The sequence below is a fragment of the Engraulis encrasicolus genome, chromosome 18 (assembly GCF_034702125.1).
Source record: "Engraulis encrasicolus isolate BLACKSEA-1 chromosome 18, IST_EnEncr_1.0, whole genome shotgun sequence".
Classification (NCBI taxonomy): domain Eukaryota; kingdom Metazoa; phylum Chordata; class Actinopteri; order Clupeiformes; family Engraulidae; genus Engraulis; species Engraulis encrasicolus.
The window spans coordinates 46,515,192-46,542,691 of record NC_085874.1 but is presented as its reverse complement, the minus strand read 5'-3'; the positions used below and the strand labels follow the sequence as shown (position 1 = coordinate 46,542,691).

Here is a 27,500-nt window from a genome sequence, read left to right as displayed (position 1 = left end):
GTGAGTATGAGAAAGAGAGAGAGAGAGAGACAGATAGAGAGAGAGAGAGACGGTGGGCCTGTGTGTATGTCTGAGAAAGAAAATGTGCATGTATATGTGCGCGTCCCCCTGTCTGTGTGTTGTGTAGCTGTGAGCATGTACGGTTGTGTAGCTGTGAGCATGTACGCTTGTGTAGCTGTGAGCATGTACGCTTGTGTAGCTGTGAGCATGTACGCTTGTGTGCTGTGAGCATGTACGGTTGTGAGGCTGTGAGCATGTACGCTTGCATGTACGATTATACGCATGCCCTGAAGCAAATCATTGTGCATGCGATTGAAATCCAGGATTGCTGTGATGTAACTTCCAGTGATCAGACAAGAAAGCGAGAAGAGAGAGAGGGCGAGTGAATTAGCCAGTCGGGCTGGTTCGGGCCGCGTGATTGGTTGCTTTTTGCCGGTTGAGCTGACAGCACAGCACAGCAAGTCACGGTTGGTTGACATACCCGGTAAGAAGGAGGCCTGCGTTGGTTTCAGATCTATGACTTTGCACAGAATGGAGCTGGATATTCTGATTCCATCTGACAACAACACAGACCACAAAAAAGACAGACAAGTTATGCATGAACACTTGCAGAAAGACAGGAAATCCAAGTTTGGAAAGTAACTTGCAGAACACTACCAGCCCTTGAAAGAAAATGGATGGCACTCATACTTTCCTTTGAACGGTTCAACGTTTTTTTCTTTTTTTGCTTCTTTGCAGTGAGGCAAGTGAAGCAATAGCAGCTTGATGGCTTTTATCAGTATGTGTACTACACAGTGGCGTCTTACCACGCTTTTCTTTTTCAGACATGCAGTGAGTAATTAGCCAAACTTGTCAGCTGTTTAGATTTGCACAAATCTAAAAGCCACGTTTGGTTCAGATTTTTAAACTTTCACTTTCTAGAGTTTAAACTTTCCCCGGCTGCCAGAGGACTTTCAGCAGTGAGACATGTGCTGCTGTCCATGATCATTTGTTTCCAATTGGCTTGAGAAAAAAAAGACAAAAAGAGACCCAAAAAAAAGACAAAAGAAATGTGCTGTCTTGTAAAGAGAATAGCGTAATGTCTCATATGAACAGAACCCCTGTCTTAACAGAACCCCTGTCTTAACAGAACCCATGTCTTAACAGAACCCCTGTCTTAACAGGACTGACTGAGGAGCCAGCAGGACTTCTCTGTAGTGAGCCAGAGTCGTTTTCTAGGCCAAGAACCAGAGACCCAGAGAGAGGGAGAGGGAGAGAGAGAGAGAGAGAGAGAGAGAGAGAGAGAGAGAGAGAGAGAGAGAGAGAGAGAGAGAGAGAGAGAGAGAATGTGGAACAAAAAAGGAGCAATGCGAGAGAGAGGGAGGGAAAGAGAGAGAAAGGGAGAGAGAGAGAGAGAGAGAGAGAGAGAGAGAGAGAGAGAGAGAGAGAGAGAGAGAGAGAGAGAGATGAGAGAGAGAAAGAGAGAGAATGTGGAACAAAAAAGGAGCAATGCGAGAGAGAGGGAGGGAAAGAGAGAGAAAGGGAGAGAGAGAGAGTAAGAGAGAGAGAGATAGAGAGAGAGAGAGAGAGAGAGAGAGAGAGAGAGAGAGAGAGAGAGAGAGAGAGAGAGCGCCATGGCAACCGTTTATTTAATGCATGTTCCCAGGGCAGGGGGATGAAGTCACGCTGCCACAAAAGAAGAGAAGAGAGGGGAGATTTTTCTCTTTATCTTTTGGCTCGTAAAAACAGTTCAGCTTCAAGGTCTCTGCACCCAAGGGGTGGAGTGGGTGGGGGTGGTGGGGGGTGGCTGGCAGTGGTCTGGTCGTTTTGTAGGACAACCACTCCCCCGTTCTGACACACACGCACACACACGCACACACACATACACTCACATACACACACACACACACACACACCCAGATACACACACATACATACATACAAACACACACATACACACACACACCTTCTCTCCTTCTCTTTCTCCCTCCCTCCCGTGCTGGCACCCGCCTCCTCCTAATCTATCTCCTCTCTGTAGCCACTCAGCTCCGGCCGCCTTCCTTTTCAAAATCCCCCAGGGTGCTATTCAAAAGAAAACATTTTTTAAACTCGGCCTGTCGAGCTAGCGAGGGAGCGAGTGAGTGGCCGGACGGACGGCCTGTTTTAAACTCAGACGTTTAGCCCTTCCCCTCTCCCTCCCTCCCTCCCTCCCCTTTGTGTGAGTGAGTGTGAGTATACACTGGACTTTAACCTTGACGGCGGTTGCTTGGCTTGGCTTGGCTTGGCTTGGCGGGACGGACAAAACCTGCCACACACGCATAGCCCTACATACACCAAACGACACTTAAATACCAACACTAGCTGCATTTACATGGGCACAGGCACGTTCTGATCTGATTAAATGTATAAACCGATTGAATGTGCATCATGGAAAACAGTCGAAACGTGCAAACGTGGCTACTGACACAAACACATGCATTGCATGCGGCAGGAAATAATTGTTGATGTAAGTCTACATTTACATTGAGAATGACTTCACACACGTACCCAAAAACTATGCATGTACTAATGCACGAAACATGTGCGCTTTACGATGTTCTGGTGGTGCTTAACATCTGTGCGTAACTTTCATGTTCCTGGAAATATGTGGTACTTTTTAGGAGTTATGGTCTGCTCCAACACTTTATCAGTCAAAAGCAAACAAGAGTACAAATCATATGCTGCTCTTGGTATATGCGAGCACCCTTGAACGCACAGTATGTATACGTTTACGTATGTCAGGCAGTGCCCGATGGTACAGTGAACGCCTGTCTCCCCTATCTTTGCCCTCTAGTTCCACATGCATAGCATTAGTCAGACATGCCTGGGGGAGACCCCACATTAACACCCCCACCCCGGGCACCACAAGCCCCCCTCCCACACACACACACACTCATGTACACACACACACACACACACACACACACACACACACATCCTCCTCTCTCCACAGCTGAGACATCACGTCACCCAGTCAGACGCCTCTGAATTCTGGGGGAGACCCCCCCGGCCTTGTTGAACACCCCCCACCCCCACCCCTCTGCATCGCTGAGCAAGCCAAAATGCTGTGCCTCTCATCTCACTCCCACCAACTCCATTCTCAATTCAACAGCAGCCAAGGCCAGAGGAGCAACATACTTGATTAAGATGTGAGTAAGTCACTGTATTTTTGCCAGTGTTGCCAGATTGGGAGGTTACCCTGTTACCCAATCAGCCTGCTTGGAAAGGTCATCTGCGGGTAAAAACGTGAAAAACAAGGCCATTTGGCCCATAGAAATCAATGCATTTTGTTGGGCGGAATTTAGCCCCTCTTGGTGGATTTTGAGCATCTTTTTGGGGCGAGATTTGATCAGACACATCTGGCAACACTGCTTTTGGCCAGTCGGTGCAGATGGAGCGAATCAGACCAGAAGAAGACTCTCATGTCATCTGTCCGGAATGCCACTGTACTCAACAATCGGTTGCCACGGTGCCCACTCCATGCTCTAATGCTACACGCTCCCCTTGATGTTGAAGCGTCTCTTTGTTTTTCTATAACGGGGCTGTGGTGTGGTATACAATAGTGTGGTGTGGTATACACAATAGCGTGGTGTGGTATGGTGGATTTAAGTGGTCGGACCTCCAACAGTGCAACAGCATGCTTAGTCACAGTCACAGACCACATGCCACAGTTCATCAACCAACTCAGACCACAAGTTGACTTTGTAAGGTCCGCTGTAAAAGCCAAGATAAATTGTTTGTGTACTGTCCACTTCGTAACTTACAGCATGCAAGGGGAACTACAGAACAGGATTTTAACTACTTTCCTGCAGAAGTTTCATTAGTCAAGGTGGCGTGGTTAGCCAGTATCATCAGAGACATATGGCTATCACCATTGGAAATGCTATGCTATGCTATGCAGATTCATATGAGCAATATTCAGCAATATTCCCTAGCAATAAAGTATTGGGGGAAACTAAACTGCTATGGTGCTAAACTACTATGCTGAGGTTCAGTATAAAAAATTGGAAGAGAGCACTGAAGCAGCAGAGTAGATCACCATCATCGTAATTGAGATCACCAACTTTATAATCGACTCAGCATGAGTGAATCAGAGCACGTCACGTTCAATGTTCCCAGGCCCATCAGACTGTGGGCTAACTGGTCAGGAATGCATCACCCTCATGTGGCTGCTGCTGCTGCTGCTGCTGTGGGCTTATTGCTATCTGAGGACTTCCTTCCTTCCCCTCCTCCCTGGATCATGACAGGGGCGGGAGATGGCACTTAGTCATGGCCAAGGAGAGTCTGACTGAACACTCATGTGCTAAGCTAATAAACCAGTGGGCATCTATGGGCATGTCTCTACTGTAGGAGTGGTGAACAAACGGCACCGGATGAGGCAATGATCTGTTTTTATGTCTCTGTTTCTCTCTCTCTCCGTCTCTCTCTCTCTGCCTCTCTTTCTAGGCTACCTGTCTCCTGTTAGGCCTATGTTGGCTAAGTTTTTCCAGTTATGTCGGCTACATTTTTAAGTTATTTTGGCTAAGTATTTCCAGTTATGTCAGCTAAGTTTTTACGTTATTTCGGCTAAGTTTTCCCAGTTATGTCGGCTAAGTTTTTCAGCTATGTCGGCTACATTTTCTGACCTGTACAGTACATGTGTTTGTGTCTATTTTGAGCGTGAACATCTACCAGTCATAATGCCTTTAGAGACATGAGAGTACATATTCAACAGACTACATAGCAATATACAGACATAGGGTGCATCCCAATATGTGACCTTGCCTCCTCCACTTGCCTCCTCCACTTGCTTCTCGTCATGATGACATCACTGACAACAGCATTATATTTCAATATCTTGCAAAAGCTCAATTGTAAAGTCTTTTTCTCATTTGCAATTGGGATGGTGAATGAAAAACAGTCCCTCAAAAGTTGTTGTGGCGAGGCTGACAGCTGGGAAACTTTATCGTTTTCTCCACGGAGGAGGGGCCAGGAGGAGGGACGAGGAGACAAGCACAAGTGGAGGAGGCAAGGACACATATTGGGATGCACCCACACTGTATACTGGAGAGACCAGCGCACATACACTGTATACTGGAGAGACCAGCGCACATACAGTGTATACTGGAGAGACCAGCGCACATACACTGTATACTGGAGAGACCAGCGCACATACACTGTATACTGGAGAGACCAGCGCACATACACTGTATACTGGAGAGACCAGCGCACATACAGTGTATACTGGAGAGACCAGCGCACATACAGTGTATACTAGAGAGACCAGCGCACATACAGTGTATACTAGAGAGACCAGCGCACATACAGTAGGGACATCTAGGAGGGCAACATGAGTAGGGCACAACACACAACGTCTCTCTCTCTCTCTCTCTCTCTCTCTCGCTCTCTCTCTCTCTCCCCCCCCCCTTTGGTTTCTGTCTGTCTGTCTGTCTGTCTGTCTGTCTGTCTGTCTGTCTGTCTGTCTGTCTGTCTGTCTGTCTGTCTGTCTGTCTGTCTGTCTCTCAAAACGTTTACACAGAGCTTCCTCACTTCCTCTGTCACGGTCGTGTCAAGTGGAGCTTCCAACCATGACCTTCTGGAGCGTGGGAGAAAAGAGATGGTTTTCAAATCAAAACAAACAAAAAAAAACTTTTTTTTTTAAATGCTGCTGGTTCACCTTGAAGAGAGAAGTTTAAAGCGGACATAAATCTCTGAGCCAACATCCGTTATAAAATAAACCCACACTGATGGCAATAGAGGTGGACAGGAGAGTAGCTTACAGCCTTCTCCATAACCCCACCCTACCCTTCTCTCTCTTTCCTGCATTCTCTCTCTGTCCCTTTCTCCTCTCTCTCTGTCCCTTTCTCCTCTCTCTCTGTCCCTTTCTCCTCTCTCTCTGTCCCTTTCTCCTCTCTCTCCATCTGTTTCAGTCTCTCTCTCTATCTGTTTCAGTCTCTCTCTCTCTCTCTCTCTCTCTCTCTCTCTCTCTCTCTCTCTCTCTCTCTCTCTCTCTCTCTCTCTCTCTCTCTCTCTCTCTCTCTCTCTCTCTGCCTTCATACACACCTGTCCTGAAGTGGTCTTGGCCAAACCAACCGTTCATACAAGAGCCTTACAGGAAGTGAGCACATACACAAACACACATGCCATTTGCCTCCTCTTCCTCCCTTGCTTAGCTCATTTCATGATACACACACACAGACAGACAGACAGACAGACAGACAGACAGACACAAACACTCATTCAGTCACTCACACACACACACACTCATTTCAGTCACTCACACAAACTCTAAAACACACGCACACACTCACACACAAACTCGAAAACACAAACACATGCACAGGCCCTCCGGGTGATGCCCGCCCAGCGTAGACAACCCCCCCCCACACACACACACACACACACACACACGCAGTCACTCACAAACTCTAAAAACACACGCACACACTCACACACAAACACGAAAACACACGCACACACTCACACACAAACTCTAAAACACACACACACACACACACTCACACTCACCCAGTAGTCGTGAGGCCCTCCGTGTGATGCCCCCCCAGCGACGCCCCCTCTGCTCCCACAGCGCTCGGAGAGCGAAGACGTCCAGCCCAGGCCTCAGCACCGAGCCCCAGCCCCCCCCGCCGCCCCCAACCCCTACGCCCCCTCCACCTCCACCTCCCCACACCCCTCCCTGCTCCTTACTGCTGTCATTTGCACGGCTGCCGCCCCGCAGGGAACCCATGTGACAACCAACCATCAAACTCACGGGTACCCAGAACGCTGGTTTCTTATGGACTGGAGAGCCAAAGGATAAACAAAAAAATCGGATTCAGTGGAAAAATGTTGTCGTGTACAGTAGCTGGCCTCTCCACCAGCCCCCCAGAGCTGTTTTTTTTTCCTTTTTTATCTCAGATGTTGAGGATGCCTATCCCTGCCCGCACTTCCCACATCCAACTATGGGACTGCAGATGGAAATGAGCTATATAGCTATAATCTGGCACAAGCCATCTTTTTACTTCTGTAAACAATGTCTATTGTGCATGGTCCCTGCTGAACTAAACTAAATAAACTAAACCAGCCAACCACACAAGTCCCACTAGAATAGGGTCCTCTACGGCCAAGATCCCTATGGTCCAAAGCATGCATACGCACGACCCAGCAAAAGTTCTGAGGTAGATTCCGGGCGTATATTCCCTGGAGTGGATCCCTTATGAATAAAAAATGGAAATCTTGACGAAGCAATGAATCCTTGGTGAATGAAAACAGTGAAGTGATCAGTTCGGTCGTCCAAACACCGTCCAATCAGACTAGTCAACATCCCAGTAAAATAAACATCCCTCGCACCAGGTGGGGTTCCTGATCAGTCCATCATTGGTCAGTCAGGAAAATCGATCACCTGATTGATTGACTGGTCAGTTGGTTCGTTGTTTGATTGATCCCCAGGTCCGGCAGCTGTGTAAACCTTAACTCAAATCTCTGCATGTGTCTCTGACCTGACGATCCTCTTCTGTACGACTCACACAAGTCGTCATATCAGGGTTCAGTTGCGACTAAATATCCAGACGAGACACAAGATACAAGACACACACACACACACACACTCACACACATCTACTCATCTACACTCACACACACACACACAAACACCGCTAGCCGAGTCACTGTTGCTCAAGGGCAAGTGAGCCGTTGGTTACTCCTGGGCAATTCTGAGCTATGCCGTCACCCTGCCCCGTCTCCACCCCACACACACACACACACACACACACACACACACACACACACACACACACACACACACACACACACACCGGCCAGCTTCACACACAAGCACGTGCAAACACCAGGGGGCCCCACCTCCTTCTCACACACACACACACATTTAATCACACTCAAGCACAAACACATACAGTGGCGCCAGTTAGTATTGGCACCCTTGAAGCTTAAGCACATTATGAGACATATCTCCAGACAACAAATAATAAGGTCAACCATGATTTTTCTATAGATAGCTTGTGGTTGATACTAAATGTAAAAATGATCAACAGCAAGGAATACTAAACTACGAGAGGGAAAAAATTGAAGAAGCTAAAGCTCCTGGAACCACTGGTATTGGCACCCTTTACTGGATACCATTGTGGAAACCTAATTTGACTCAAATATGGTAGATAACAAATGGGAATCACCTTTGACAAATTGCTTTTTCCCATAGGACATGAATTAGGCAAAGATTTTTTTATATTTGTGTTTTAAATAGCCACCTGTTACATCTTGTGCGTCTTTGACAAATGTGAAGACAGATGGGCTGCCTGAGGACACCAGAAATACAATTATTTGCAAAAAACAAGACCTCCAAATAATAAAAAAGGTCATCTCAAAAGACCCTAGTATACCATTTCCAACACTGTTTGTGTTATTCAGATATTTGCCAAACAGGGAGCTGTAAAGAACATCCTTGGATGTGGGGTTAAGGGAAGAAATTATGATAGTAGTCTGTAGAAGTCGGTGCAAATAATGACAAACCACAGGGTCTAACATCTACAGACCTGAAGGTCAACTTTGAACTGTTTTGGGAAGTTTTTTCCAATAAGCATCACATGTTAAACACTACACAAAGTTTTGGTTTTTGGTTGGAGGCAAAGACAGACCACATTGCTTCATGAAAGTCATAAAAGGGAACACCTGAAGTCTGTATAAGAGAATACATGGAAAACACAGCACTTTTATGAATGTTTTAAGGTCAGATGAAGCAATAGTACAGCTTTCCAGTGATGCACACAAACAGCATGTTTGCATATTCTGCCAGAAAGTCTTTAAGGAAAAGGACACCCTACCAAAAATCAAGCATGGTGTCAGATCTATAATATTATGTCACCCCATTGATGCATTAGGTATTGGAGGCTTTGACCATATCACAGGTATCATGACAGGCATCACAGGTATCATCATTTACAGGAAAATGTGTAACCATGTGCAAGAACACTTGGTTTGAGGTGAAGATCATGTTCAGCAAGACAAAAACCCAAAGCACACATCCAAATGCACACATCAAAATGCCACTAGAGAAGTGCAAGAAGCTCGTAGACGAATACCAAAACCTTTGGAGGCTGCCTTTGCTGTCTAATGGTGTGAGACCAATCTGTTAAGGAGGGGTGCCAATATTCATGGACATGCCCTTTTTCATGTTTTTGCTTGAAATTCCAAAATTCATTTGGAAAAAAATACTTTGCTATTCTAAATATCTTTGGACCTTCAATTAAAAGATCCTGTTGCTAAAAGTTGTTTATATTTTCATTTATTTCTGGATATACTGCACATTTGTTAAATAAAATTAAGGGGTGCCAATACTAACTGGCGGCGCTGTACACTTACTCGCAGGCGCGCACATACACACGCGCATGCGTGCGCACACACACACACACACCTCCCTTACAAGGAAAGGGGGAGGAAAAGAAACTTTTCAAAGGTGAAAGGAGGGAGATGGTCGAGTCCACCCTTAGTGTGAGGGGGGGGGCAGGATTGTGTGTGTGTGTGTGTGTGTGTGTGTGTGTGTGTGTGTGTGTGTGTGTGTGTGTGTGTGTGTGTGTGTGTGTGTGTGTGTGTGTGTGTGTGTGTGTGTGTGTGTGTGTGTGTGTGTGTGTGTGTAAAACACAAGAATGTGCAGGTTATTTGGTTATCAGTGTTCTACACTGCTGGCCAATAATTTATCAACACTCCCTTCCTCAGCCCTCCCCCTTTCTTCTCTCCTTTCATTGTAGTTAACATGTTCTCACTCACCCCCCTTCTCGCTCCTCATTCATTCTCAATAATGTTCCAAAGACTACCTCTCTCCTGGGGTGAGTTTCTCAAGAGAGAAGTTGTTAGCCTGTTACCAACTTCGTTAGTTGCCAATGGGAAAATGAATTGAAAACAACAAAGTAGCTAATGTAGTAAGCAACTTTGGTTTTGAGAAATTCACCCCTGAGTTGTTCTCTATCACACATGGGCTCTCTCTCTCTCTCTCTCCCTCTCCATTCATTCTGAATCATGCTCCCTCTCTCCTCCTTTTCTTTTCTGTTCCTCTCTTCTGTCTCAGCTCTCTGTTCCGCCATCACACATTCCAAGGGCAGCGGTTGGACTTCAGTGGTTGCTGGGCCTCAGACACAGGTCAAGCTGAAGTATGTATTCCCAACAACGCCACCTTATCCCACCTTATCCCTGCCCAACATGTACACGGAAACTAACTAACGGGAAATTCTTCTTTAAAAGGTGCACTGTGTAGGATGGCGGCCAGGTATTGCAACTATGCTGCTCATTGCCTATTGCCAAATTTGATCTTTTCGTTAATATTTATTAAATGGCAGACGTGGAAAAGATCCCTGTTAAGGAAATTAATTATTATTTCTACAATCCCCTTCATGTAGGCCTATGAAAAGAGCAATTTTCCCAGTCATAATGAATACTTAGAATTTGATGGTGGTGGTAATAAGTATTCATGAAAAAGGTAACATTTGTGAATGGCCATGGAAATAAACTGCTAAAAATATTACACAGCGCACCTTTACAGTCTTTAATTACTCCCCCGGCCCTAGAGTATGAACTGTGTATAGTACACTGTTCTTCTGGAGGCATTAACCCATTGTGTCCTGGAGCGACATATACGCTGCATTCAAGTTCTTGAGAATTTAGCCGTTTTATTTAAGATGTGGGTATGTTAGAGCTGAATTAACACTATACTTGTGCAAAATGAAGGTTCTAGATTTTAAATGTAACTTATTACATGTGTGTATGTGCTTCAGAGGCTGAGATATTTAGGATTTGATAGGCAGAGGGCACCCTTGCCCAAAAAGGGCTTAGGACAAAATGGGTTGAATTACGAGCCCTGTGCACAGTTCAGCACACTGTTCCTTTCTTGCTGCCCAGTGCCCCTTTCATATAATAAACTGTCAATCACAGCAGAGTTATGATCCGCAGAGTTCGAGTGTCGGGTTACTTAATTTAATCACTTGAGCGCAATATTGGTTGTACCTCCATACAGTAGTAGAGCTTTGCAGATAGATTTGGACCTTATTACCGCATGGTATTTCACAGTCGGAAAAATATCCCTGATGCCATTTTAATGATGACAGTAAAGTAGTAAAAGTCATGATATAAAAATAAGAACGCTACAGTGTATGCTGTAAAAATAATATTCAATACAGACTTGTACAGACAAATAGGATAACATAATGGGGACAGATGTAAAAATCAAGCTCAGGAAGGCCGTTGTGAAAAACGTCTAGAGGTATGAACAGAACCTCGTAACAAGACTATATAATGGTTTTGAAGTGAATTATTGGCCACAATTCACATCAAAGCCAGTGGGCAGGCACGGTAACCTTTACACGCGCACACACGCATGCACGCACGCACGCACGCACGCACGCAATAACCTTGTCTCCCAGACACCAGCTGGTTAGAAATACCCTGGTTGCAGTGACCTATGCATGTCTTTGAAACTGTCGGTGGTTTTTGTGAGTTGAGGGGTGTGTGTGCGTGTGCGTGCATGCGTGCATGCGTGCGTGCGTGCGTGCGTGCGTGCGTGCGTGCGTGCGTGCGTGCGCGCATGTGTGTGAGAGAGTTGAGGGGTGTGTGCGAGTGTGGATCAAAAGTGGCATATAGTATTCTGAGTGTGGGTGTCTGGGAAGGTCACGGACGCATGAAAGGTCAGTGGGTTGAGAGAGAGAGAGAGAGAGAGAGAGAGAGAGAGAGAGAGAGAGAGAGAGAGAGAGAGAGAGAGAGAGAGAGAGAGAGAGAGAGAGAACAACTCTGTTGTTTGCAGATCACAAACTGGTTTCTGTGTTCATGACGAGCTGTTGATGTTTGCATAGCCTTGACTGGCAAAGTGGTGAGGGAGGGACAACAAAAAAAAGAATGTGCCACAACAAAGAGCATGTGGTTGACTTGGACTGATCCCTGAGATGAGATGACATGATGGGGTGCACACTGAACCATCTCCCTAAGCTGCCTGAGGAGGGCCAGCTCACAAACATGAACCAAAAACCAAGCCGTCACAAGTGTCAGTGTGTGCATTGTCTCTCATGACGGGGTAGTGGTGTCATTGTAACGGAGGCTAACTAGCACAGAGTTGTCGTGGAACGTTGGTAAACCTCCCTCCGATAGCCTCATACAGTCTCGTGCCGTTGGGCCGAGAGACTAGTCTCTTGGCCCACCGGTATCGTACTGCGTCTCCCATTGCCCGACCGTTGTAGTTGACGAGGATGCATGTTCGATCCCCGAGGGGGGTGAACAGGTGCAAGATGACCTCCGTCACATCATCACTCAGACACAACGATAAGACACCACTGCATTGTTGAACAAAACTAAGGGGAAAAGATCCCAGGAAGCCCATGAAGTATTTGATTTTATAGATCAATTACTGAGGTCCAGCTCAAAAACATGAGCAAGAAAACCAAGCAGAGTCCCAAACATCAGAGCATTGCCCATCATGGAGTAGCAGTGTTACCACCCAGGCCAAAATCCAGACACCACTGCATTGTTGAAGGAAACTAAAATAATCCCAGACAGCCCATGACATTGATTTTAAAAATCGAAATACTCTTTGAGTGCATGGATCTGGGATCTTTTTGTCCTTCAGCTTGGTCTATATCGCACCTTCCAAGAGCTACATTTTATTTCAATGGATACTAGTAGCACCCTATCTACTGTTCCTTTGATACCCATGCTTTGCAGTCGTCTACGCCAAACCTTCCAATAGTCTTGTCTCATTTGAATGTGACCCTGTGTTTGTAGATAAAAGTGTTACTTGTGCAAGACAACTGCGCAACATATCTATGGCTGACACTTTTTTAAACAATGCAACACACAACAACGGCAAGCGGATTGGGCAGTTTGGGTGATTGCTATATAGTCGCAGGGGAACTGTGCACCATGTTCTTATCCATTTAGCTTCCCTTTATTGATCCCTTCATCAAATAGATACCTTCATGTGGGATCGGTGCTCTTGTTGCTGCATTTGCTGACTTCCAAATGAAGCAAAAACAAACCTGTGATTGGATGCCTCATTGCTCAAGCTTCCGCATGCTATACATTGCATTTAGGGCTCTAAATAAAAACCAGCCAACAGGCCAAATGCTGGTGAAATTGGCTGGTAGAAAAGACCAACTTACTAACCACTTTGACCCATAAAGGGTCTTGCATACCAGGGCGGTAAAGCGCCGCGGAACACCCGCGATTTTTACAGGCGTCGGTGAAAATACATTGAAACATATCTGTCCTTACACACCAACCGGTGGTAGTCGGGCGTCAGCGGCGTGGGAGCCGGCTCCGCGGCGCGCTGAATTTGGAAAATAGAACTCGAGCGTATTTTTCACGCCGGCGACCGGCGGTGTCTCATTCAAATGGATTGGGGGGGGGTTTTGAACAGGACTGGCCGCGCACGCCGACGCTGTCAGTGTGAAAGGCAGAGAAAAACACACCGGCCGATACTAAGCAGAAAGACCGCGTTCGTCCCACGTCTATTCCGTTCGGATTTGGTATGTTTGACCCCTAAGTGAGTGTGTGTTTGGCTAGTAAGATTTGCATATACTAGCCATTTTGACTGGTGATGAAAAAAAAGTTTATTTAGAGCCCTGATTTTATTGTAATGGTGTAACAATCAACACTAATGACATCGGAAGATGACTAAACTGACATGGAGAACAGTGTTTTTTAACCCGTTAAAACATAGCGTTATACATTTGCTGTTACCAGAATGCCAATGGCCGAGTAGCACATTACTGAAGGCCCTCTGTTATGTCGTAGATAGTAGAGTCGTTCTATGGTACCTTTAGATGACTAGTACAGCGTGCCACTGATGGTACGGCGTGCATTATGGGGCTACGTGGCAAAAAAAAAATAGTTGCGGTACTCACCTTAAAAAAAATGTTGAACTGTATTACTATGGTATGCTGTAAATATTCCGGGTTACTCTAGAGGCTAAAGTGAGAAGTGTCTTCACCCCATACTGATGCGTATGGCCCACTCAAAGCGTTGTTTGAGAATTACTAGCATGTCATATCTTTTTCCAAACATTGCTAAGTGCAGCATGATGTGAAACTACAGCAGACGTTGCCAAATAATGCGTTATTTAGTGCTGATTGGTCCATTACCAGGGGGAGCTGACACGGGATTGGAGCTTCAAGTGAAGTGGGTGGGACACGGGAGGGAGGGAGGCATGGCACAGCAGATGACAGCAGCAGATAGCTATTACCCTGGCCAATGGGCCATTTCACTGGTGTTTACCGTGTGTGTGTGTGTGTGTGTGTGTGTGTACTCGGGTGACCCAGGGCAAACAGAGCTGCTATTGCGCTGCTCTGCACTTCAGAGAGATGGAGGGAGTTAAAGGGAGAGGTACTAAGGAGGGGACAAGCCAGGTCAAAGTGAGTAAACAACTGCTGAACGATGCACTGCTTCAAAGACACACATGCTCACACACACACACACACGCTCACACGCACACACACACGCACGCACGCACGCGTACACACACACACGCACACACGCACGCACGCGTACACACACACACACACACACACACACACACACACACACACACACACACACACACACACACACACACACACACACACACATGCACGCACGCACGCACACGCACACACATTTAGAGACACACGAGGAACCAGCATCAAACGCCCTGCTATTGCCCTGCTATTGTACCAAATGCAGCGTTGTAGCGTTTCCCCTTTTCCCACTACACTACAGCTAAACACAAAGCATGTGAATGTGAAACATCTGAGGGAGGTCTGCCTGATAACGAGATCACGGGGAGCATCTCAAGACTGACACGGGCCCGGACACACATGGCCGCCGCAGACAGCTTTGGCTGGGACCCGGACAAAATCATCTGAAAGCCCCCCGCCCAATAGACGCAATGTAATGAGGAACCAATTCTGGGCCCCATCTCTCCTTGGGCCCGGGACAACGGTCCCCTTTGTCCCCCTCCCCCCCTGTCGGCACCCCTGCGGACACACATGGGAATCCATGGAGCACGAGGCAGAACAAATCATCCATTGACTCGGACGGGATGAGATGAGGTGAATAAACGTCAACAATTAGCTAAAAAGTCACCGCCTGTGAGCAGAAGCGAGCGGGCATCCTCAGTTCAGGAAGAAGTCTCGGCACGTAATAGTCCTCTTTTGAAAGTCGCTTTGGTTATAGAGCGTCTGCCAAATGCAATGTAATGTAATGTAATAGTCATTCATCTCATCCCCATTCACTTATTAGGCTGAATCTATACCAGGTGGATGAGCTTATTCGTGAAATCATCCACGTTGAAAGTACAGACAGAATCGACAGCGACAGCGACAAGTCATTATTTCTCTATAAAGGGTCAACCAATTGAGTGCCAGTTGTAAAGCGAAGTGGGCAACCAGAGTGAATTTGAGTTAAAGGCCGTTATTATGATGGTAATGAGCTTTGGCACGGTTTAGCGCAAGCAAATTAGAATGCTCATATTTTGGAATGTCTCAGGTTGACAAGCCAGAACTGTTGTGATAAGCTAAATCACACATCCTAATGTCATGTTGGGAGTGAATTGATGGCAAAACGTCTTCAGCGACCTAGGCTATTTGTTCACTTTGGTTGTATCTGGTGTACACGATCGGTATGAAAGGAATTTTCCTTTCTCAATCTAGTTTGTTCCACCTCTGCAATTAGTTAAAAAGTTACAGCAGTGTGCGAAATAGATAAATAACGGTTCCCTAAGGATTGTGTCAAAGTGTCAGAAGAGATGCCAGATCAAAAAGGAAAAAACATCAACAATGTGGGTGTTCCTAGACTGAAATCAACATTCATCAGTCTGAGATTAGAGAGATAATCAGACCAGGCAGTATATCAAGTCAGACAGTATTTCATTCTGCCCTCTTCAGAGCAAATATGGTGACGGCGTATCTGCTCCAGCATGTGGAACGTTGATCAGATGTTCCGGAATGTTGTAAAGTGATTCGTCAGAACGTCCCTTGTGTGCCTGTAGTGTAGGTGGCATGCGGGGCTTATGTAGGCTACGTATATAGTATTGCCTATTACATGATAGGATTACATGTTTTTCAATGTGTTTCAAATAAAAGTCACATGCTGGAAATCAGACAAGAGAGAGAGAGAGAGAGAGAGAGAGAGAGAGAGAGAGAGAGAGAGAGAGAGAGAGAGAGAGAGAGAGAGAGAGAGAGAGAGAGAGAGAGAGAGGGGGGGGGGGGGGGGGGGGGGGGGGGGGGGGGTCAAAGTCACATTCTGCTGGTGTCATCTTGCATATATACCAAACATCCTTTCGCTGACTTGACACAAGAGATGATGACGCCAAAGCAGAGATGACACAAAAACATTCCTCCTCTGTGAGTTTTGGCTAGCGCGCTGAACCTCATGGCATGTTTATGTGTTTGGAGAAAGAGGTGGGGGTGGGGGATTAACCTCTCACACACCCTAAATGTTCGGGGAATATTTAATTAATCCTGGACTAGGAGCTGGTGGAGTTTTGGGGGGTGGGTAGGGGAGTTTGTTGTTGTTGTTAACTAAGGGATTGTGGGGTGGTGGTGGTGGTGTGTGTGTGTGTGTGTGTGTGTGTGTGTGTGTGTGTGTGTGTGTGTGTGTGTGTGTGTGTGTGTGTGTGTGTGTGTGTGTGTGTGTGTGTGTGTGTGTGTGTGTGTGTGTGTTGGGGGTGAATGAAGCGGAATGTCTGGCATTCCAAACCAATGGCTTCAGACTTTCCAACGGCAGCTTTACATTGTTGGAATTTCTGGCTTGAGTCAGAGGGGCCGAGCTGATGTTGTAGTCTGGGCAGGGGCTTCGGAGAGTCCCCTGAAAACATGCTACCCCAGCCCACCCAACCACCTCCTCTAACCCCCACTTCCTGTATTCCCAAGCCTTTCCCCTTTTGCCTACTGCCCACTGCCCTTTTCCTTTTCAAGTGCTCCTTTTCCTTACTTTACTTTATTTTATTTGTTTTCAGGACATTGCTCATTAATGAACATACTGTACAAACTGTAACAGTGCCAGGTTATAGCACAAAGGCTATAATTTCCATCTGGAGTCCACAATGGGCAGGCTAGATGTTTACAAGTAGAGAAATTAAAAGCACAACGTTTCACAATCAAAAGGAGTCCGGTCAAGATGAAAAAAAAATGTTTTTTTTAAATCCAGCCATTTTTTTCTGTTTCTACAGTAGTAGGCCTTCAGTTGACTTTATGAGTTGCTCATCTTGTCTGTAGTATTCATTACAACTTAGGGCGCACAAAAAAGCTACAACAAGAAGAGGAAAAGCATCAATAAGACCAGTTACTTACAACTAAAACCTTTGACTGGCATGACCTGGGTGAAGGGGAAAAATCTGAAGGAGACGAACTTGAAGGCTCCACAGCCAAGTTCAACCTCTGTATGTCTTTGAATGTCTGTTCATGTTTTTGTTTTATGTTACATGTTCTGTAAAGCGTCTTTGGGTATTTAGAAAAGCGCTATACAAATTTGATGTATTATTATTATTATTATTATTATTATTATTATTATTATTATTATTATTATGAATGGCTCGTCCACCATTATGCATCTGGTCCCTCCTGTTCCATTCAGAAGTTAATGGTGCTAAGATGCTTATCGTGCTGCTTCTCTCCCCCTGCTTCAACACCGGAAGGTTGGAAGTTCAACTCCTGGCTTAACCACCAGGGTGCCTCTGATTACGGCTCCTGTTGTAACCCAGAGTTCCTCCAGGCCAGGGGAATGACTGCTGTGCTGTCGTCAAGTAGTAAGTGCAATTCAATCCAGATCAGAGTCATCCATCCTGTGATGTTCCAACTACTTCTTTATAAATGGGAACTGGCCTTGTTCTCGCATTACCACCAGCACAATCACAATTACAATCGCAATATAGGATACCAGCATCTGCATCTCTAGCATCCACACCTCTCCAATCACAGTATACCGGCATTCACACCTTTCCTGCATGGCGAGATTCCTTTGGAAATCAACGTTTGCCATCTAAACAGAAACAGGTGTGGCCTAGTTACTTCCTAATCCTCGCTCCTCCTTGCTCCTCCTCCAGTGTTCCTTCTCCACTGTTGGCCTTCCTAAGCCATGACTCCTCCTTGCGTCTCCTCTAGTGTGCCTCCTCTACTGTTGACCTTCCTAATCCTTGACTCCTCCATGACTACTCCTTGCTCCTCCTCTAGTGTGCCTCCTCTACTGTTGGCCTTCCTAATCCTCGACTCCTCCATGACTCCTCCTTGCTCCTCCTCTAGTGTGCCTCCTCCACTATTGGCCTTCCAACTCCATGACTCCTACTTGCTCCTCCTATAGTGTGCCTCCAGCGCTGGGCTTCTCTGACTCAAGGCCAGAAGTATCACGCCAGAGCTCAGCTCAGCTCAGCTCAAAGTCAAGGGTAAAGTCAAAGTCAGATTTACACGTCATTTATAGTAAGAGATTTGACACTGCAATGGTCCCTACTTTACTCCATGTTTTGCATTAAAGGTACACTGTGTAAGATTGTGGCCAAAGTAGATATTGCAACTGTGCTGGACCTTTATTTTCTTTTCAGTTATCTTACGTTTGGTCCAGCACCTGTGCCACTGAAGTGCGCACATTCTTTGACTTTCTGGATTGCTCATTGAAACTGTGCTGCCTATTACCCAATTAGGTCTTTTCATGAATGTTTACTAAATAATAAACCAATATTTACTAGTATGACCAAAGTACAGTACATTTTACAGCTAAAAATGCCTATTTCTAGAGATTCAAAATGGCAGACCATGGGGAAGATCCCTCTTTTCATGTATGACAAGTGCAATTTTCCCAGTCATAATGAATACTTAGAATTTGATGGTGGTGGTAAGTAGTCATGAAAAAGTTAACATTAGTGAATGGGCAGCACGAATTCTGGAAATGAGCAACTAAAATATTACACGGTGCACCTTTAAACAATAAGCCAATAATAAGGCAGACTTGCGTCCTCATTACATTGTATTTATTGGGTCGGGGGGGAGGGGGGGGGGGCTTTTCAGATGATTTTGTCCTGGGCCCAGCCAAAGCTGTCCGCGGCCCTGTTGGAGTATGTATTGCATTCGGCGTGTTGGTGCGCCGCCTTTTGAAGTTAACGCGTGCTCCTCAGACGCAACGGTAAATTGCTTTCATGCACTTTTGTGACGTGACGAGGTTTGCACAGTTTTCCCACCGTATCATGCCACAGCGCATTTCTGTTGCTAAACGCAAATATGCTTTGCTGTGCCCTAACCAAAACCATTCCTAAACCTAACCTGCCAGTAAAGCAATGTTTCTGCTGCTTTACTTTTGCCAAGAACATTTGCAACATTTGCTGAATTTCTAGCAAAATTGTGCCCAAACCAAAACCATCCCTAAACCTAACCTGTCACAGGGCGTTGTGGAGCACGCCTTAACTTGAAAAGGCATATTGGACACAGGCGATAGTCAGTTCAAATCAGCGTGTCATCTGACATGTTGAACCATTCCGTGCTCCTAGACACAGATGTTAGGGACACAAAATCTTTGTCCAGGAGCACAGATTTTGCCAAAATTCCGTGCTCCTGGACACGGAATCATGCTCCTGGACACAGAATTGTTTTCCGTGATGGGCACACGGAAGTGCTTTCTATAGGCTATTACCACAGCACTGTGTTAACTCAATCATTAGAAAATACATATCAAATGCTAATCCTACACAAAATAATGCTATAGCAATTTAAGTTGTGCCCTGACCAAAACATTCCCTAACCTTAACCTCTCATTAAAGACAGATGTTTGACAACTACCCTTTCCAGTTTGTTGCTAGGCTATCAAATTCATATAATGAATGACGCATGCGTGCGTGCGTGCGTGTGTGTGTGCGTGCGTTTTACCAAAAATGCTTTACGGCCGGCCCTAAACATATTTCTGGTGTACGTCTGATGCAGATGCCAAGGCCGTGGTGGCTTGGTTCACCTTGCATTGAACATATCATCTTGAGCAGTGAGGCCGGGCAAACTGCTCTGCTTTTAGGCACAGAGTAAATACATCTCCAGTGAGATTTGGGTGATGGTTATCTATCTTTGCTTCTTAGTGATGGATGGCTTTAATAAGCATCCAGGCTGGCAGGCATCGAGGACAACACAACACAGGCCACAGAGCTGCCTTGTCATTCGACTGCACAGCACAAAAAAAGAAGAACAACTCTAAATCTCCTTCTAATGTGGAGGATGGAGACGGACAGAGAAGAAAAGAAAGCGAGAGAGATGAGAGAGAGAGAGAGAGAGAGAGAGAGAGAGAGACAGACAGACAGACAGAAAGAGATAGAGAGAGACATAAAGGGAGAGAGAGAGAGAGAGAGAGAGAGAGAGAGAGAGAGAGAGAGAGAGAGAGAGAGAGAGAAGACACCGTAATGAAGAAAAGCGTGAATAATGAGAGGGTGGGAAAGAGAGGGAGCAAGAGAGAAAAAAGGGAGAGAGAGAGAGAGAAAGAGAGAGAGAGACATAAAGGGAGAGAGAGAGAGAGAGAGAGAGAGAGAGAGAGAGAGAGAGAGAGAGAGAGAGAGAGAGAAGAGACAGACAGGAGGGCTGAGGGCAAGCAACCCAGGGGAGAACAAAAGGGTGAAAAAAGAGGGTGCAAGAGTTATCCAAACAACACAGAGACAGGAATGCAAAGTCTATTTGTGTACTTGACCATGCAAATGTGATTTATACCACACTTTTATAAACTAGACGAGGCGTTTTCTTTTTTAACGCGGAGCAGCGAGGCGGAGAGTAGAGTAGAGTAGAGCAGTGTTTCCCAACCTTTTTTGTCTCACGTACCCCCAAAACCTCTTAGTTGTGCCATGTGCACCCCCTAATTCATGTTCTTTATCGCTTTCTCTGTCCTTATATGAGTGCTCCATACATTTATACAGCTCCTCTCTGGATCAGATACAAGAAGGAGAGTCTACTGAAACTGAAGGTCTAACTACTTTTATGGCACTGTTAAGAAATCTTACCTTTAAGTTCATGAGCAGGCTTGATAGTGCAAAAAAATGAGCTTATCGCTCAATTGGTTGATCCAAGTCGTAGCTCTGTAAGATATATGTCTACTATCTGGGAACACTGGCATGAATGCCTTCACTAGCTTCCTTTTATTGTATGTGTATTTTTATTGTATTGTTGATGTGTGTATTGTAATGTGTCCAATGTGGGCCCTGAGCCTGTAATAAAGTTTATATATTTGTTGTAAAAATAACATTTTCCCAAGTACCCCCTGCAGTATGTTCGCATACCCCTAGTGGTACACGTACCCCTGGTTGGGAAACACTGGAGTAGAGAATATAGCGCTGGGACGGATTGGACTGGGAATTTGGGCAGGATTACGCGGCTCCTTTCACCCGCTAACAGATTTAGGCAGAGCGCTTTAGGCCGCGCGATGATCACAGGCTATAAACGCTAACCGCAAATATATATCACGCCTGCGCTGCGGAGTGGGACAGGCCCCGATTGCCATTCACGACACTTCTAAGGTGCCACGCCATATTTTACATCTTTTTTTTTTTACTCTTACACTTTCATTGCCCTCAGCTTTTTTTTCTTAGGCAAGGCACACTGAATCGCCTTTGTATATGAATTGTAGCCAGGCCGTGCCCTCCTAGTGACGCAACAGCTTTAGAGTTGCTATCGGTCAGGTCAAGAGCAATGCAACCTACTTTCTGAATTCCCGCAAATTCGGGAAGCCCTCCCACTTTGTTGGGAAGCAAACAATCATTAGCAAACCAAGGGAGGCCATTTGGGAAATGTCGTTAGGAAATGTTAATTGTTATGCTCTTGGTCAGACCAAGTCTTGAAGAGATTTGAAAGTCGATGATAATCAGGCTAATGAATTGTGCTGTATGAACACAGTATGTTGCAGTTATGTTGCGTTTGCCACAAGTGCTATTGTTATGTTCATTTAGGTTAGGTTATCTTAGGTTAGCTGGTTACACTTAGCTTGAAGTGTCGCTGCATAACACATTCATAGCAGCTGTTATACACTTTGCATGAAGAACTTTTTCCTGTTTTGTAAGACATTCATACCAAACCTTTCATAAACACGGAAGACAAAAGGACAGCAACTTGTCAAAATAAAAGTGCACTAGGTTCTTGAAAGGTTTTGTATGAATGGGTCATGAAACAATCATGATGGGTTATGAATCAATCAACAATCAGACTTTATAACAGCTGCTATGAATATGTTTTGCAGGAACACTTCAAGTAAAGTGTTACCGGTTAGGTTAGGTTAGGTTAGTTTAAGTTTCTTTATTAGTCCTCATTAGAGGAGAAATTTGTCTTGGAGAGGACAGAAGCTGTCTTTGGCTGCTGTTGCGCAGATTAGATTTAAGTAGCCGGTGAACATACTGGTGACATTTAAACATGGTCTTGGCATGACCTGCGCTGGGTTTTCGAGAGCAAGATGTGCCTGTTCTGTGTTCAGAGTGTGAAAAAAACTGCCTCGTTTTCATTTGTGTACACATCTACTGTAGAGAGGGGCTTCACCATGCGTTGTGTTGCTCAGGATGCATCAAAATTATTGTTAATAATAACCTAGTTCTTTAAGACGTACAGTACATGTGCATGGAAAACAGGCCGAGAGAGAGAGAGAGGGAGGGGGAGAGAGAGAGAGAGAGAGAGAGAGAGAGAGAGAGAGAGAGAGAGAGAGAGAGAGAGAGAGAGAGAGAGAGAGAGAGAGAGACGTGAAGAATGTGAGTCACGCTAATCCAGCAGAACTGCTCAGTGTTAATTATGATGTTATGGAGATTACCGACGTGCCACAATAGAGGGATTGCACAGTGCGTTCTTATGCAATTGCAATGTAGCCATAATGGGGGATTATAATATCATACTCATCTCAATCTCATCTCCTCAGACCTGGGATACAGTAACCGCCTCACAGAGGTGAGGAAGGTCCTGTGAGTGAAACACCTCATGGGCAGTCATGGGTAAGCGGTTAGGGCGTCAGACTTGTAGTCCAAAGGTTGCCGGTTTGACACCCGATCCGCCAGGTTGGGAGAGTAATTAACCAGTGCTCTCCCCCACCCTCCTCAATGACTGAGGTACCCAGAGCATGGTACCGTCCCGCCGCACTGCTCCCTTAGGGGTGCCATTGGGGGCTGCCCCCTTGCTCGGGTGAGGCAAACATGCAATTTCTTTGTGTGCAGTGAGTGTACTGTACTCTTGTGTGCTGTGGAGTGCTGTGTCACAGTGAGTTTCCCAGTTGGGCTTTTCACTTCGCTTTCACCTCCGCATCACACCGATGCCGATATGTGGGTCATAATGAGCTAATGCAGATAGTAGTAGGGCTGTAACCCGGCACAAGTAACTCACAATTTGGTTTACATCACGATTCTTGACCATCGGTTCAATACACCCCATGCTGCTGCCAGGATCATAACAGGCACTAGACCCTGGCAGCACATCACCCCCATACTCAAGCAGCTTCACTGGCTCCCCATCAAGTCACGCATTACCTACAAAGTCCTCCTCCTAACCTTCAAGTCTCTCCATGGTCTGGCACCCCACTACCTCACAGACTTCCTTCACCCCTATGACCCCTCAAGATCCCTGCGGTCCTCTTCCAAGGGCCAGCTGATCGTCCCTCGTACCAGGCTCAAGGCCACCAGTGACAGAGCCTACCATGTTACTGCTCCTATTTTTTGGAACAATCTGCCCGACAACATCCAATATGCCCCTTCACTGACCATGTTTAAGCAACACCTTAAGACACATCTCTTCCTGGAAGCTTATGGCTGCTAGTTCCACAAGCACTTTCACTTACATGCATTCACACACACGCTCACACACTGACGCGCACACACACTCACACTTTCCAACACAACACTCTGTGAAGCGTACTTGGGTGTTTTGAAAGGCGCTATATAAAACGAAAGTATTATTATTATTATTATGCCTGCATCGCTTTTCGGTACACTACACAGTGCAGTTTGCAGCACCAAATTAACACTTACAGACTGTAGGCTATTTAACATCTTTGGTCCCAGAGTACTGTCTAAGTGTTACATGAACGCGGCATTGTTACTGTGTAATGTGCACAGAGCCTGAGCTATTAGTCATAGCTTGACAGTATGTTTGGGTAAATATCGTAAATCCTCACTATGGCGACTGATAGCATTAAAGGGTGGGTGCGTGTGGGGGTGGGGGTGGTGGTGGGGTGGGAGCTTGCTCTTCACTTCACCCAGACATTAGACCAGACATCCACACACATCCACACTCGTCCGCCATTCGCCATTAAACCCTCCACTCAAGAGAGAGGAGAGGATAGGATAGGATAGGAGAGGAGAGGAGAGGAGAGGAGAGCAGAGCAGAGCAGAGGGGAGGGGAGGGTAGGAGAGGAGAGGAGAGGAGAGGAGAGGAGGCGCAGACATCAAAGCTGGCACTAAACTGTTTTTGGGAGCACTGCAGACACTTAAATCATTTTCATGCTCCCATAAAGCATTTGGCGGGGCGAGGAGGAGGAGGAGGAGGAGTGAGGAAGGCTATTGGTTCCAGACCCCGGAGGCTGTAGTTGGGCTTAATGATGAGGGCCACACGCTGGGGGCACTATGAGATGGGCACACCGTAATCAAATCAGAGCAGTCACAGAGAGGACACCAAAAGCACAGCCCGTCCACTCTGATAAGGTGAAATTCAGTTGCTGAGGCCATAATGGATAAATCGGCAGCCTGGATGGGAGACATGCTCGCTCGTGCACGTGTCCACATTGAATACGGACAGAAACACCTTTCCAAACACAGACACACACAAATGCAAGCAAATACAGTCACACAGCCAGTAACAAACATCACAACCATCACACACGTGCACGCACGCAGGCACGCGCACACACGCGCACGCGCACACGCACGCGCACGCGCACGCGCACGCGCACGCGCACGCGCACGCACACGCACACGCACACGCACACGCACACGCACACGCACACGCACACGCACACGCACACTATTCGTCCAGGGGTTATTCACATTCAAGATTGAAAAATACAGATATACTAAAAAAGAATGCTGCAAAGCGGTAGTTCCATGCACTTCTCTATTTTCATTCATTTGGTGCACCAACGGGAGACAGACAGATAATCTGAACTGGAGACACCTGAGCGGCACTTTTCTTCTTTTTTTTAAAGATACACTCTGCAGGAAATGGTCAAAAAAGGTACTGCAACTATGCTGCTCATTGAAACTGGGCTGCCTATTGCCAAATTTGATCTTTACATGAAAGTAATAAACAAATATTTTCTAGTATGGTCCAAGTACAGTCATTTTTGGAAATTCAAAATGGCGGACCATGGAGAAGATCCCCCTTTTCATGTATGAATACTTAAAATTTGATGCTGGTGGTAAGTATTCATGAAAAAGGTAACATTAGTGAATGGGCAGCATGAATTCTGGAAATAAACAACTAAAAATCTCACACAGTGTCCCCCTTTAAACTAAATTATGCTGCTCCGATGTCCGCCCTCCCCAGTAAAAAAAGTATGCTATTTGTTTTTGGGGTGCACAGCGCACATGGCCAGGCACAGACGGGAATGCAAAAATGACACCAGGCCTGTTATATAAGGGACAGGCTGGGAGTTAGCGAGCAAGCGCACCTTCCCCGCCAGCCAATCAGACGCTTCCTTGGGCCCTAAGACATGCGACATCTCCATAAGCACCTTAGCACGGGAAAGTGCCTCACTAACGTTTGCACGAGCAGGCGAGATTAACCACACAATCAAAACAAACAACACACACTACTCCATCTACTCCCAAGTATTTTGCAAGTTGCCATCATGAAAGGCAACATTAGTGCAGTGCAGTCAGACATGGTTAAGTGCAAGGCGTCAGTACTTTTCTGCACCGTCGTCCCATGCAGAGTCAGGCCAGTTGTCAAGTCAACACTGCAGACTAGTAGAGATGCATGCTGGGTACAACAGTCATGGACGCCTGACGACGTCCCGTCCTACTTAGAGCTGAGGATAGGTGCTGACGGACCGTTCGGCTCCTCTCCTCTCTGCTCCGCTTCCCTGAAGAGTGCCATTGTCGCAGGCCAACAACACAGTGATTTCATTGTGCCTCAAAAGAAGAGCCTACATTCCCCTACAATGAGATGCAAAATAACCATGCACTGCCGACTGGCTGACTGAAATGAGCGTGATGGAAAATAACTATACATTTGGTCTGCATCGTATAAAGGGAGAAGAAAATAGGACAAAAAGATTTCTAAACCATAAGTGCATACTGTTGACTTGAAAATACCTAGAATTCCAAGTCTCTTTTTCTGAAAGCAGAGATGCTCTTTCTAAACAACCCCCTTTTTTCTTCTTCTGACACCCAGAAACACAGTGCTGTCACACCAAAGAGGTCATCAAGACAAGAAAAAAACAGCACGCACGGCACAACAAGAGGAGCAGACAACAACAATAGCAGAAGAAAGGAATGCAGCATTCGACGAAGGTGCAAAAACTCTAGAACTTTAGAAACACTGACTCAGGGAGGACTGAAGACACCCATACTCCTGCAGAACAATAACAGAAGCGCTACACAACAACAATAATAACGATAAGCCTTGTTCCGAGCCCAACCACACAGAAGAAGATTACACTGCACACCATTGTCCGTATACAGTACCTTCATACACTCTCTGTCCCTCTTTGTCTTCTCTTTTCTTGATTGAAAGGTCTGGACAGACAGGGGTGTGATGGACTGGCAGAGTTATGCGGAGACTCCGGGTGGCTTAGCTTGTCTTGGGCTTGGAGAGGAGGGGGGGGGGGGTCCGGACTCCGCGGTCGAAAGGTTGACTTGACTTGACTCTCACGCCTTCGAGTCCATCTCGGCCAAGGCACGGGCACAGACACACACACACGGGCGGACAGTCGCTTCCACCTGATGCTACCTCACCGTTCCACACATCACACAAACGCGCTACTCACACTTACTTCCCTTCCACATACACACACACACACCCACAGTACAGTGTGTGTACAGACTGGCCCCACACCACCCTTCCCTTCCACCCTTGCCAGCCACTTGGCGGAGAACTTCTATCCAATTAGTGGCGGCTCTCTCCCCTGCTGATACACACACGCAGAGAGAGCCACACGCTACACACACACACACGCTACACACACACACACACGCGCGCGCGCGCACACACACACGCTACACACACTACACACACTACACACGCTACACACGCTACACACGCTACACACGCTACACACGCTACACACACACACACACACACGCACGCACACGCACACGCACACGCACACGCACACGCACACGCACACGCACACGCACACGCACACCCACACACACACACACACTACTGTATACACACTACACAGTCTACACACACACGAAAACAGAGGGGCGCACGCTCTCTCGCTCACACACGTACGCATGCACGCACATACACAGAACACAGTGTGGGGCTATGATGGCTCATTACCAATAACTAGCGGGCGTTCTAGAACAGCAAATTACTCAATTGAGAAAGAGA

General features: G+C 46.3%; 1 protein-coding gene across 1 annotated transcript in view; it reads right to left on the bottom strand.

The window, feature by feature from the left end:
* The window catches only part of LOC134468266 (pleckstrin homology domain-containing family G member 3), a 164,682-nt gene that overhangs the window by 80,077 nt on the left and 57,105 nt on the right, over positions 1–27,500 (bottom strand). The window contains exon 3 of the mRNA XM_063222209.1: positions 482–556. Within this exon, the coding sequence (XP_063078279.1) occupies positions 482–556 (75 nt within the window). The remainder of the gene's footprint in view (positions 1–481; positions 557–27,500) is intronic.